Source organism: Camelus dromedarius, chromosome 12 (genome assembly GCF_036321535.1).
Source record: "Camelus dromedarius isolate mCamDro1 chromosome 12, mCamDro1.pat, whole genome shotgun sequence".
Classification (NCBI taxonomy): Eukaryota; Metazoa; Chordata; class Mammalia; order Artiodactyla; family Camelidae; genus Camelus; species Camelus dromedarius.
In genome coordinates this window covers 35441240-35454095 of record NC_087447.1, presented here as the reverse complement: position 1 = coordinate 35454095, position 12856 = coordinate 35441240, and the positions used below count along the sequence as shown (strand labels likewise).

At 43.2% G+C, this 12856-nt stretch overlaps 1 protein-coding gene across 14 annotated transcripts in view; it reads right to left on the bottom strand.

Annotated features, from left to right (window-relative positions):
• Positions 1-12856, bottom strand: part of SERGEF (secretion regulating guanine nucleotide exchange factor) — a 200554-nt gene that overhangs the window by 172044 nt on the left and 15654 nt on the right. For 12 of the 14 annotated variants that reach the window (XR_010383391.1, XR_010383394.1, XR_010383392.1 and 9 more), the window contains exons 6-8: positions 10983-11096; positions 8420-8482; positions 4554-4712 (exon numbers count right to left, since the gene is read on the bottom strand). Coding sequence is in view for 9 of the 14 variants with exons in the window: in XM_010977204.3 (XP_010975506.1) it covers positions 4554-4712; positions 8420-8482; positions 10983-11096 (336 nt within the window). In the remaining 5 variants the exon portion in view is untranslated. The remainder of the gene's footprint in view (positions 1-4553; positions 4713-8419; positions 8483-10982; positions 11097-12856) is intronic. The other 2 variants (XM_064492531.1, XM_064492532.1) reach the window with 2 other exon arrangements.

Below are 12856 nucleotides of genomic sequence, written 5' to 3'. Positions count from 1 at the left end.
AAGTACTTTGCCAAGCACTGAGGCTACAATGCTGAGCAAAACAGACGTGGCTCCTGCTGGGATGGAGCCTACAGCCTGGTGGGAGGGGAATGAGCTAAAGAACCCTACAGAAAATAGCACGAAGGAGAGGTTGTAGTGCCATGAGAAGAGGTAAAAGGGAAAGTGATTAGTCAGGGATGGCAAGGAAAGGCCTCCCTGAGGAGGTGACGACTAAGTTGAGGTCTGGGGGGAAAAAATGGATGTAACTAAGTCAGAATGAAGAGGGAGAGCAGGGATAGGTGTGGCAAATGGAGGGAACATCAGCTGCAGAGACACTATGGTGGGAAATAAAGGACGCATTCCAGGTACCAAGGCCAGAGTAGAGGTCAAAGAGAGATTAAGGACTAGCGTGGTCAGAAATGGGGCTGGAAGGGCAGGCAGAGGGCAGACCACGCCTGGCCTGTAACCACTAAGGATTGTGTCTTTATCGTAAAAGCAGTGGGAAGCCACTGGAATGTGACACGGGTTTGAAAAGATCTTCTGACTGAAGTATGGAGAACAGACTGGAGGGGAGAGGGAGCGAATGTGGGAAGATGGGGACACCAGTCAGAGGCCCCTGCAGGATCCTGCAGGAGGTGACAGTGGCCTGAACTACGGTGGTGACAGAGAGGGGTAGAGCTGCCACAACCACACGATCAGGAAGCTGGCAGAGCTGAGATTCAAACCTCGGCCTGTCTGACTTCAAACCCATGATTCTCTCCTTATTCATTCATCTACTGTGTGCTGGGCCTGTGCCATGTGCTGGGGATATAGCCGTGAACTAAACAGATACTGCTCTCATGGAATTTACAGTCTAGACATCAAACAAATAAGAAGGCAATTGGATGTACACAATTACAAACTGGGGTGAGTACCATGAAGGAAGAATAGCATGATCAGAGATTATAACAGAGAAATTACGTGTAAGGATATAAAGAACTTCCAAACTGTTGATCATATAAAACAGGCATTTGACAGGCTACATGTCAGCAAAAGATGTCAGGAAACTTCGACTACCAAGAGTCGGATCTCAAGCATGGCCAACTCGTGAGCCCTCTCAAGCCCTGCACAGACCCTGCTGAAGCAGAAATCTTTCTAAAAGCAACTGCTAACTCCTTAATATACTCACAATCCCAGCCACAGGCACCCCCACTTATGTATGTGCAGCACTGTACAGTTAGATAGGATCTTTCACAGAGTCATTCATTTGAACACTACAACGGCTGTATGCAAAGAGAGGTAGATTTTAATCTCCTCCCCGAGAGCTGAGGCAGTTGAGGCCTAGGCAGGTGAAGTGACTTGACTAAGGTCACCCAACTCGTAAGGCACTCAGATCTGCCATCCAGCTCTCACTGCAAGCACTTCTGGCCAGGAAATCATGAATCTCCAAGGAGACAGCGGCAGGTCACCGAGCCTGGATAAAGTCACCCAGGAGTCCCATGAAGTTCCCAAGAACAACGATCAGGGACATTAGGCAGCTTGGGGAAGGTTTCTAGACTGCAGCCTAAGACCCAGGTACTTTGCCAACTTCCCCAGATTAGAACAGGTTCTCCTGGACTCGTTCCAAATGCCTCTGACTAACAGAGAAAAGTATTTTTCCATCGCGAGCATTGCAGTCAGGCACCAGACTCCCGAAGGGGAAGGGCAGAGACTGCATCCCAGATTCCCAAACAGACAAACTGTAGTTATCCTAACACCATGTAAACTGCCCTCGCTAAGCACCTACCACTGGGGATGGCGTCCTGGGCAGCATGTCTCAATCAGGGCACCACTAACATTTGGGGCTGGGTATTTCTTTGCTGTGGGGGCTGCCCTTGCATTATAGGACCAACTAGATGCCAGTAACACCCACCACACCCCCAGTTGTGACAACCAACATGTCTCCAGACATTGCCAATGTCCCCTGAGGGACAAAGTCACCTGCGGTTGAGAGTCCCTGGCTGAAGGACTATGGAGAAGGGAAAGCAGTCTACTCCCTCTCTCTCATCCTAACCCAGCCCAGCCCATCCCACCTCACTGGACAGTTCTCTGGTCACTGCCCATAAACTGTTTTTAATCAACATCACACTACTAATGTCTTCCAGCATGGGAGCAGCCTCTGCGCTGATGTGGCTGCAGGTAGGTCCCAGGGACAATTCACCACTGGAGCTTGCAAAAATAACTACAGTCGAACAATTCCTTGTTCCATTAATAAGCTGCTTCTGACCCTGTGAGCAAATTTTGCTCCCATTAATGTGAGCAGCTGGGTCTGCTTAAACTGGAAGCCCTGGGTGTTTCTTCTCAATGACACGGCGCCTGGGCAAAGGCTTCCACTGCTGCTGGGAGGAGAGCAAACGAGGTGAATCGAATACCATTTACCCAAAGCTCCGCACGACAACCAGGACACTCAAACATCCCAGCTTTTAACCACTGTGGACTTAGGAGACAGGGGAAAGTGATGAAGGGCATAAACAAGAGAGCTGAGTTAACAAGTTAATTAAACAGCTGAAACTTTACCCAAAAATCATGCCCTCGAGTGGAGGTGGAGACCCGAAGCTGGGTCCCAGAGCAGCTGGGGTGACTCACACGGTGTCAGGGACTTGGGTTCCAAACTCCCACCCCGAGGGCTGGGCTGTTGGCCCAGATGTGGAAATCAGCATGCGTTCCGATGCTGCAAAGCTAGAATCAAAGCAGGGAAGTCTTTCCGTCTTTCATTAGTCCGCTGCCTAACCAGTTAATGGGTTTACTGACAGACTCCACTAAACTCACTACCATTTGGTAGTAAGTGTATTTTATTGCACTGCAATTCTTTGAAGACTGACTAAGTATGAAACGCCTACCTGCTAACACCCAATGACTCACACTACTGCTAGTGTCTGGGCCACTTCTGCTCATTGACTTAGCTCTACTGCTGCACTGAAATCTGATGAAAGGTCTGTCTCCCCTGGTGAAAGTGGGCTCCTTGAGGGCAGGATTAAGATCAAGTATAAGGCATGGTACATAAACTGAGCCTCACCATTTGTATGAGGGACAGACGGATGGTAAAGTCTTCTATCTCTGCGTTCTTAGACTCAAGCCCATCTACACATTGTACCAGGAGGGCACAGCCCAGGTCTTTTCTCCTTCTCCAAGGTTTAGCACACTGCTCAACAGGTTCCCAATGAACAATAACTGATTTCGTTGGACTCTTGAATCCAAAGAGACAAACTGAAGCCTTCTGATCACAGGCCAGTGCACCCAAGGAAAGAGGTCAGAAATCCTTGCTACCTACCCAGCCTCATATGCATCTGAGTATGTTTAGTCTCTTTTAACTAGAAACAGTTTAAAGCAGGAAGTGAATACTTTCTCGGCTAGGCAGTAGATACAGAAGTGAGCAAGGTTCATAGGGTGCCTTCCCACACACAACTCCCTGTCTGGAGGAAGAGAGAGCGATTAACAATTACACAAATAAGCAGCTACTATGCTCAGTGAGTCTCTTTAAGAAAAATTTATGTAGATGGTCCCAACCTTCAACTTCTTTGAGGAAAGTCATGATTTTCCTCCAAATGAGTGACACACTTTCTTAAAAAAATTTTTAAGGACCAATTAAAAGCATCACAGATAAAATTCTCCTAAGTCTATGTCCATGTGTTCAAATGTGTAGAATGTGTGACTACCAAGGATGACCAAAGCTGACCTGAAAAACTCACTTTAGAAAGCACTGGAATAAGTCACCCAGTGTTTGGGAGTCTAAAGATCCACGTGGAGCTAACAAGCAGGCTAAGAGCAGGCAATGGAACTCCTAAGAACCCCTGAAGTTTAAGAGGCCTTGACATGATACTGGGTCTTAAGAATTACAGATTGCCTGCCTGGGAAACTCTGTGTAATTCAGCACATGCTCCAGGAAGGCTGGGAAGAAGGGAGGTCACAAAAAAACAAATTTCCTGACAACAAATCAGGAATATGAAGACCAAGAAAGGAGAACTGCCCTAAGGGAAAGATGAGAAAGAAATGAAGATATTATCAAGAAAAGATAAAGATGACAGAATTTGGATGGCATGGCCTGGTAAGGAAATATGTGGGATGTCTGAATCAACACACATAGTTTGTTAGGGTTAATACAAATTTAAATCAAAATACCATGCCAGTTATGATTCAAAATAATGCTCCTGCCTCAATCTTGAAATGTTTATCTTTAACTTAACAGTTTCTGACGCCTTTAATTTAGACTCAGGTGGAAATGCAACTAGAGTCATCTCCTTAGTGTAACAAGGCAAAGACTCCCCAACAACCTGGACAAATCTCTGGGTGATGCTTGCTGCAATGGGTTCCTTCTCACAACCTCGTGGACACTGAGGACCAGAAGGAGTTAACCTCTCCCAGCCTTGCCTTTTTGGGAGCAAACCTGCGATCCAGAGAGGAGAACTAGATCCCAGGTCCTCCGTCCTCCTCTTACTAGTCCTAAAAGTGTATCATCAGTAAAAAACCAACTTACCTAATCCCAAGCATTCACAGCCATTTAGACAGCTGTCCCCCAGCTGCTCTTACCAACCACAAATTCGCTGCCGCTCTCTCACCTGTCTGAGCAACCAGGTGTGTCCACCCACTCCAGACAGCAGTGACCTTTTCATTCTGAAAACAATGTGCTTCTATTTTCTGGGGCACAGGGAGGAAAGCAGCCTGGGAAGCCAGTTGCCCATGCTTGTTGCTTCCCCAAACATACAGCTCTCCTGCATCTTAAACAGAAGGGGAACAAAAGAGGTGAGGGAACATTAGTCCAAAATGATAGAAAACAACCTAAGTCCGAAAAAAATAAAGTGTATAAAAGAAGTTGTATTATTCCTATGCTACAGTGTTAATTAGAGCAAAGCAAAATATAAAGTATAAAATGTATATATAGCATAATAATATGTAAGATTTTTAAACTTCTATAAATAGGAAACAAGGCCAAATGTTCTTAGCAGTTTGTTAATGAATAGGAATGTGTGAGTTTTTTTCATTAATTCATTTAATAAATATTTATTCAACATCTACCATGTGCAAGACATGTTTCTCTATTTCTACACTTTTTAAAATAAATGATTGCATTACCTTTTGTTAGGAAAATATAAGCTAACTTTTCAAAATAACAGGTTAAAAGCCAATTTAAAGCTCAAACTTTGTAAGATTTCACTACATGCCCTGTCCAGCAGACAATACAATGCTACCACATCACATTTGTGTAGCACTTAAGCTTGTCTGAACTGCATAATAATCCTGTGATATAAGCAGGAATGAGAATGACTGACATTGTGATTTAATAGAAAGAGAGCAGATTCAGAGTCAAGTGACTCTGGCTTCTATTCCTGGATTTGCTAACTAGCTATTGACCTTGGACAAATCACTTCCTCTTAAAGCCTTGGTTTCACCAGCTGAAGACTGGAGGGGAAGGGTGGTTGGTCAAGAAGGGCAGACAATATAACTGATGACACTGGTAACAGGAGAGACCAGCAGGCAACTGCAACAAACCAGAGGGCACGTGCTTGTCCAAAACACATTTATGTTCAACAATTCTTTAACTGGAATTCAAACAAAATGGGGCCATGGGCTACAATTTAGCTTCTGAATCTACAGGTTGTGACTCCTTCAATGATCTCTAAGTGCTTTCCCAACTGTGACTTTCCAAGGTTCTGCACTGTACAGTATAGCACACAGAACTGAACACCTGACACATGGCTAGTCCAACCTGAGATGTGTTGAAGATCGGAAAAAAAAAAAAAAAACCACAATGGACTGCAAAGACTTAGTGCAAAAAACCCCAAAAGAGTGTGACTCATTTACAATTTTCATACTGATTACATATTGAAATAATATTTTGGATATACAAGGTTAAGTAAAACATATTATTAAAATTAATTCACCTGTTTCTTTTTACTTTCTGCAATGCAGTTCACATTATATTTCTCCTAGACAGCATTATTCTAGAAGATGAATTAACCAAGGCTCAGAGATGTTAAACGATGTTCAAGATTATATGGCTAGTAAGGGGTCCAGGCAGACTAGAAGCCAGGTTTTTTGCTTCTACTGCATTCTGAGACCTCCCAGTGAAGCTTTACAGTATAGACTCCCTGCGGAAGTCTAGTATATTCCCAAAAACTGATCAGAAGCAAAATAGTATCATTAAAGGATATGAGACCAAGATTCAGGGTTCAAGTTCCAGATCTGCTACTGGATCACTCTTTGATGCTGGACACATCACTTCACATTCTGGGTCTCCACTTCATCCAGTTTGAAATGAGGGACTGCTAATCAGTGGAGCCTTTTTGTCACCCAGGTGGCCCTGCAGCACTGACATTCTGAAGTTCTATAAACTGAATGTGGTGTACTTCATGCTTAGAGAGAGGGCATCCTCCCTGGGCCTCACTACGGCATGCAAAGTATGCGGATCCCTTACAAGAGGGCAGCAAAGTCTCAGCCCATTGAGAGGATACTGAGCCTGCATCTGTAATAAGCCTTCGTTCATCTTAGTAAGTTTAAATCATCTTTTTGCAAAGACGAACTGCCTTCCACATACAGATCATTACACTGTTGCATCAGCAGGCAAAATTAAATTCTGCTGCAATGCCAAACAGTTATATAATCTACAGTAACTCCAGAGAGAAGGTCTAAAGAGCACTGAACAAAATCCAGTGTGTAGCAGCTTGAACTAGACCAGGAAAGAGGGATATTAATCCTGATGCTTTTTAATTCACTTTCAAAATATCAAAAACCAATTGACTTTGTGAATATACTTTAAAAAATCACTAAAATGTACACTTTAAAGGAGTGAATTTCATATGTGAGGTACATCTCAATAAAAAAAAATCAACACTATGTTTTTAAAACACCATAATAAAAGTGTTCTACATATGAAACAATACATAACTTTACTAATTATAAGACTTTTTAAGAAATTGATGTCAGCAAGCAATCAGAAGAATCTCTAGATTTACATAATACCAGCCATTTCAAATTAATTAGAACAGAATAGAAACCTCTCTTAGCCTGCTCTTATTCTCAGAAAAGAATGCCTTCCCCCAGCCCTCACTGACTGTCAGGGATGAACTAAAAACTTCCTGCCCTTGGGCCTCTTGTCCTCCCTCTATAAAAGGGGAGGTGAGGCCACATGCCCAGGGGAGTCCCTGAGAGCTAGCATTCATTTCAACTTAACCTGTTTAGCATATCCATAAATTGACCTAATATGAGACATAGGCCAAAAGCAGGTATTTCTTTCGTTAGCCGTTTTCAGTTCATTAAATACATTTATGAATTACAGAATTAAATAAATTCTGTAGTTCCAAATTTGTAGAGTATTTAAACTCTTGCATTACGACTCTTGTGTTCTGGAAACAGTAACAGCCCCTCAGTCAGACTGCATTACAAATCTGATGCTGAAGAATGCATGCCTCCTCTAATTCACAATGTGTCCATACCTCAATTTCCACATAAAACACTGAAAACACTGTATATGAAAGTCATTTTCCTTTGCTTAAAAAATGTAATGCATTCAACTCTAGGTAAGAGGTCTTACCAAACTATCCTGTCCAACAGCAGGGATCAGGGCAACCTGTGCTTTGAAAAATATAGCCTTTGGAAGGGATAACCTTCACTTTCAAGAAAATGATGCATTGTCACTAGAAAGTTTATACTGTATTGGCTGGGTGTGCCAAACAGATGGATAGCCAGACAGAGAGATACATACAGTGTGAGAGAGAGAAAAAAAAAAAGACTAGACAGCGGGATAGATCAAAGAAATGGAGGAGAGAGATCAATTGGAGAAATATATAAAAATATACAATAGATTAGAAAAATACATACACAACTAGAGTTAGAGAAATAGGGAGACACAGGTTAGACAAAAAGACACAAAGATGCAAGATAAATAAAAATAGAGATACATAGTTAAATAAAATAGAGTAGATAAATACAGAGAGCAAACAGGAAAACAGGTAAATAGAGCCAAGAGACATGGGTGGATAAAACAGGTTAGTCTGAGATTAAAGAGCTAGAGAAAAGAGACAGGGAGAGAGCGTAGATAGTTGTATTAGACATCAAAACAGATGAGACAGATAACCACGCGTTCTACATAAATGTACTGTTGGTCATACGATTGACAATCATAGTTACCCTGAAAGGAAGCTAATCTCATCCCGATAGCACAGCTGAGAAAATAAACTCAGAGGAAAGGAAGTGACTTACATTTCACCCGAGTGTTTTAATGTATTATCGTATTTAATTCTCAAAACTGCCCACAAAGTATTTTACAGACAAGGAAATGGTCTCAGGAAGGTACAGTGACCTGTGTAAGATCATACCGGCAGCGGCATCCAAATTCTGACTCCAAAGCCTGTGCTCTTCCCTCTATATCCCCTTGAACACCACTTGAGGCAGAAATACCCAGAGTTCTGAATGGCATGTTACCTACCTGTCAGTGAAGCAGAGTGATCTGAGCCAGCAAGAACACATATTGCTTGAGAATTCTCTAGGCCTATCAAAAAAAAATTATTTTGAAATCACATTTATAACAGAACCAACTGGGCAGAGAAAGGACATAGGCAGGGATCACCAGGGACCACCAGCGCCTGGGGAGAAACTCTCACCCGGCGCAGGAAGGTCTGAGTCAGCGGCACCAGCCAAGAAGACGGCTGGCAGGGAGACTGGTTATATCCAGGGGATTGAACAAACAAGTAAATATTCTGATGATAAAGGAGCTAGATTTCCCACTATTAAAAGGAAGAAAGGTACAGCTATGAAAAGGTGAAGGGCTAGAATTGACCATGTGATACTGGACTGAAATTGAAGTCAGTGTAACCTCGTGGTTTCTACTAGAGATAAACAGACGCAGGTGTATGTTTGTATAAGCACATGTGTGTACACATATGTGTCCACGGAGCAGGCCTAGAAGCAATGGCATCTCATATACTCAGCTGCTCTCACATGCAGACTCTGAGACACAAGCCCAGGCCTCCCACAAACACACAGGCATAACTAGAATTTGAACCTGCCTCCTATCTCCAAATCCAGCACTTTCCCCATTTTAAATACACTGCCTTCAACGTCAGGGTGTAATCCCAGTCTACTCTGCTCAAAGCTGTGGTCACCTGGTCTGGCATGCAGAGAAATGTAGTCTTATTCTATAACTCTTTCTTTTGACAGTTCTGTTTAATTTACTACTGCCTTAATAAAATGTCCCTCATGCCTTCAAATATCCTGTGGAATGAGAAGGGAACAAAGCAGATGTTTCTGCCACATTCACCAAAGAGGAAGCACTGGGCCCCTAGTGGCCAGGTCAGGAGAGGACGTCCAGGGTTCCAGCTCCAGAGCTGATGGCAATGAGGTAAAGATGGGAGAATGAAGTGAAAGACTTTGAGGGCAGGAAGCTGATATCTATTCTAACGTCTCACCAGAAAACTCCCCTAAATCATCTCTGAATCTAAGCTGTGCCCCAAGCAGCTCCCAATCAGGTCATTTAAATCAAATCAAATAAAAACATTTCTGATTCCTTTTAGTTACAGGTCTTGTGCTAAAACAGAAAGTAGACACAGTTCCCACCCTTAGAAAGCTCATACTCTTTGGCATGTGGGAAAACTTGGAAACAACTGATAACAGTACAATACGCTGTGCTGTCCAGGCACATAGAGAAAATTCAGTGGAGCTGAGAAGAGGGAAGAGTCTTTACTGAGAAAGCTGTATCTGAGGTATGCCTTGAAAAATTATCAGGGTTTTCCCCAGGGGAGCAGGAAGGGAAAGGCATCTCAGGCAGGTAACAGTCTGCCCACAGGCACAGATGAAGAGAATGCAGGATATGCCCAGGGAGCAGTGAATAAAACCTTGGTGAAGCAAGAAAACTGTTTGAGAAGAATGGATTATAAATTACAAATGCTTTCAGTGTCATGTGAAGTGGACTGTCTGTCCTGTGTCCGGTAGCTCCTTCTCCTTCTGAAAAGTAACCTCCCCAACTCAACCCATGGGCTTCAGGGAGGCTAACCTCACCTCCACTGAAGGGGAGCGCCCCTAGGACTTAAGAACATCAAAATGGTCCCAGCATCTTCTAAGTCACTCCCACTGCAGCTCACCCTTCCCTTTTCTTTCCCCCTTCCTCCCACCCTCAAAAATTCTTTCCTTGTTCTGAGCTAGAGGCGAATAGAGGTTTCCTTACAGGTTTCTCCTACGGCCAACCCTCCATCAACTGGGTCACAAAGTAAGAGAGCAAGAGAGAAAGGAAGAGGAGGAGAAGGAGGTGGAGACACGGTGCTTCATGGTGCTACGTACCCAGAGAGAAAGGCCCACGAAGAGAGTGGAGGGCAGAGGGAGGGAGAGAGAGACAAAGTCCTAGAGACTAATTTACTAACAAAAGACCGACCCACAGACCTGTGGGCAGGACCTTCCTACCTACTCTTCCTGTACCCATGAGAGAGCCTTCCCCAGGGGAATGCTCCTATCCTCTCTCCATCCTCACCCACTCCTGCTTTCCTTTTGGGAGAGGGAGCTGGGCAGGCGAGGTGCAGCCCTTCTGGGCTCTCCCTCTGGGGTGCATCTGCCTGCAGAGAGGGGGCCTCCTCTGTGCTCTGAGTGCTCTAAGCAGGGAACTTAGCAGAGCCGACTGAATGCAGCTGCTCCAGTGCCTGGGGGCTAAGCTCAACGTGGGATTCAGAACTTAAGAGACCCACTATTGCTGCACATTATTTCCAAACACCTGAGTCACCTCTTCCAATCTAACATTTAACAGTTCTAGAGCTACCATTTTGATTTCCACCTACCTGACTTGCATCTATCTCTCAGTGGGTCCCAAATTCTGACAGCAAAGAGGGGTATTCTTACTGGGCCCACAAAAATTCCAGCAAAGTAAGAGACCAACCAATAGAGAGAATTAAGACAGAGACCAAAAAGTAGAAAAGCAAAACTCCATTTACCCATTTTCTGCATGTCTGTGTCTCCACTTCCAGACAAAGAATCAATATAGGACTCAGAAGAAATGAGGGCCTTACCTGTCACTCTGTTCGGTTCCTTTGCTGTCAAAAACAATGGGAGAGTCTGCCCAGGGCACAACCGCCGTCCAGACGATGCCAAACCAGTTCCCCACTGGTACACAAGGCCACTAGCTTCCCAGTGGAACAGAACAGAAAAAAAGAGAAAATGCTTATCCAGATTAAGATCAGATTTGTCTTTGAACCCCACTGCCATGGGAGAGTCCCAATTCATGCTCAGCTAACATGCGCATTATGGAAAAACTTAATGCTTTTAGGGGCCCTGTGGCTGGTCATCAGGATTACCACCAAGCCAATCCCAAGCCCAATCTTCAGGGCAATCGAAGACCATCAAAGAAAATTCAGCATAGTAAAGCTCCCTCCAGAAGGTCCTAGGACACGCTACCAGAGTCAAATTACTGGAATGACACCTTGTTCATGACTAATCTGAAAGGACAGCTCAGACTCCAGACCAAGCGGAAAAGAACCTTAAAGTTTATCACATCCATTCCCCACATTTACTAGCTCAGAAAATTGAGGCCCTGAAGAGAGGATGTGATTTGTCTAAGGTCACACAGGGAGCTAGTAGCAGAGAAAACACCAGGATTCAACTCTCCTGCACCTAATGAAGTACCTTTTCTCCTACAGAAAGATGAATTCAAAGATTCCTAATTGCCAAATAAACACATATTTATGACTGCAAGATAGCTTCTTAATAGCCACTGCTGCACTGGAATAGCCTTTTATTTCCACATCCACTGAATGAACCCATATTCTGAACCTCATACAGATGGGTAGATGAAATTCTGTATCTGGTCTACAGTCAGATGTCTGTAACTAGGACCCATGACCCAACAGCAACATCAAGGTACTGCTCCTCCAGAAGTATCCCATGACCAATGGTCCTTTAGGCTGCAAACACACAAGCCTGCTTTGTGAGATGTAAGTGATGAGGTCTGAGCACAATGTGAGGAAAACACAGTGTCAAAATAACACAAAACTTATCATCTCTTCATCAAATAAATTGCAAGAGAATTAAAAAAAAGAGAGGAAAGAGAACACACAAATTCAAAGAGACTTGAGATGTCTGATAAAGGATTGATATTTAGAATATATAGTGAACTCCTAAAACTCAACAACAATAACAAAAACCTGATTCAAAAATGAGCAAAGGACTTGAATAGACTTTTCTCCAAAGAAAATACACAATTGGCCAAGAAGCACATGAAAAGATACTCAACATCACTAATCATTAGGGAAATATAAATCAAAACTACAATGAGACACTGCTTTACACTCATTAGGGTGGCTACTATTAAAAAAAAAAAGAAGAACATGGCAAGGATGGCAAGGATGTGAAGAAATCTGGAAACCTTGTTCATTACTGGTGGGAACGTAAATGGTATAGCCATTAAGGAAAACAGTATGGTGATTCCCCCCAAAATTAAAAATAGAGTCACTATATGATCCAACAATTCTACTTCTGGGTATATATCCTAAAGAATTGAAAGCAAGATCTCTAAGTGATATTTGTACACTCATATTCATAGCAGTATTATTCACAATAGCTAAAATTTGGACACAACCCAAGTATCCATCAACAGATGAACAGGTAAGCAAAATGTGGTACACACATACAGTGGAATATTAATAGGTCTTATTATTAGTCTTAAAAAGGAAGGAAATTCTGACATTTGCTACAACATGAATACACCTTGAGAATGTTACGTGAAGTGAAATAAGACACAAAAAGACAAAGACTGTATAATTCCACTTATATGAGGTACTTGTACGAGTGGTCAAAATCATGGAGACAGAAGGTAGAACGGCGGTTGCCAGGGGCTGGGGAGAATGGGGAATGGGGGGTTATTGTTTAATGGATATAGAGTTTCAGT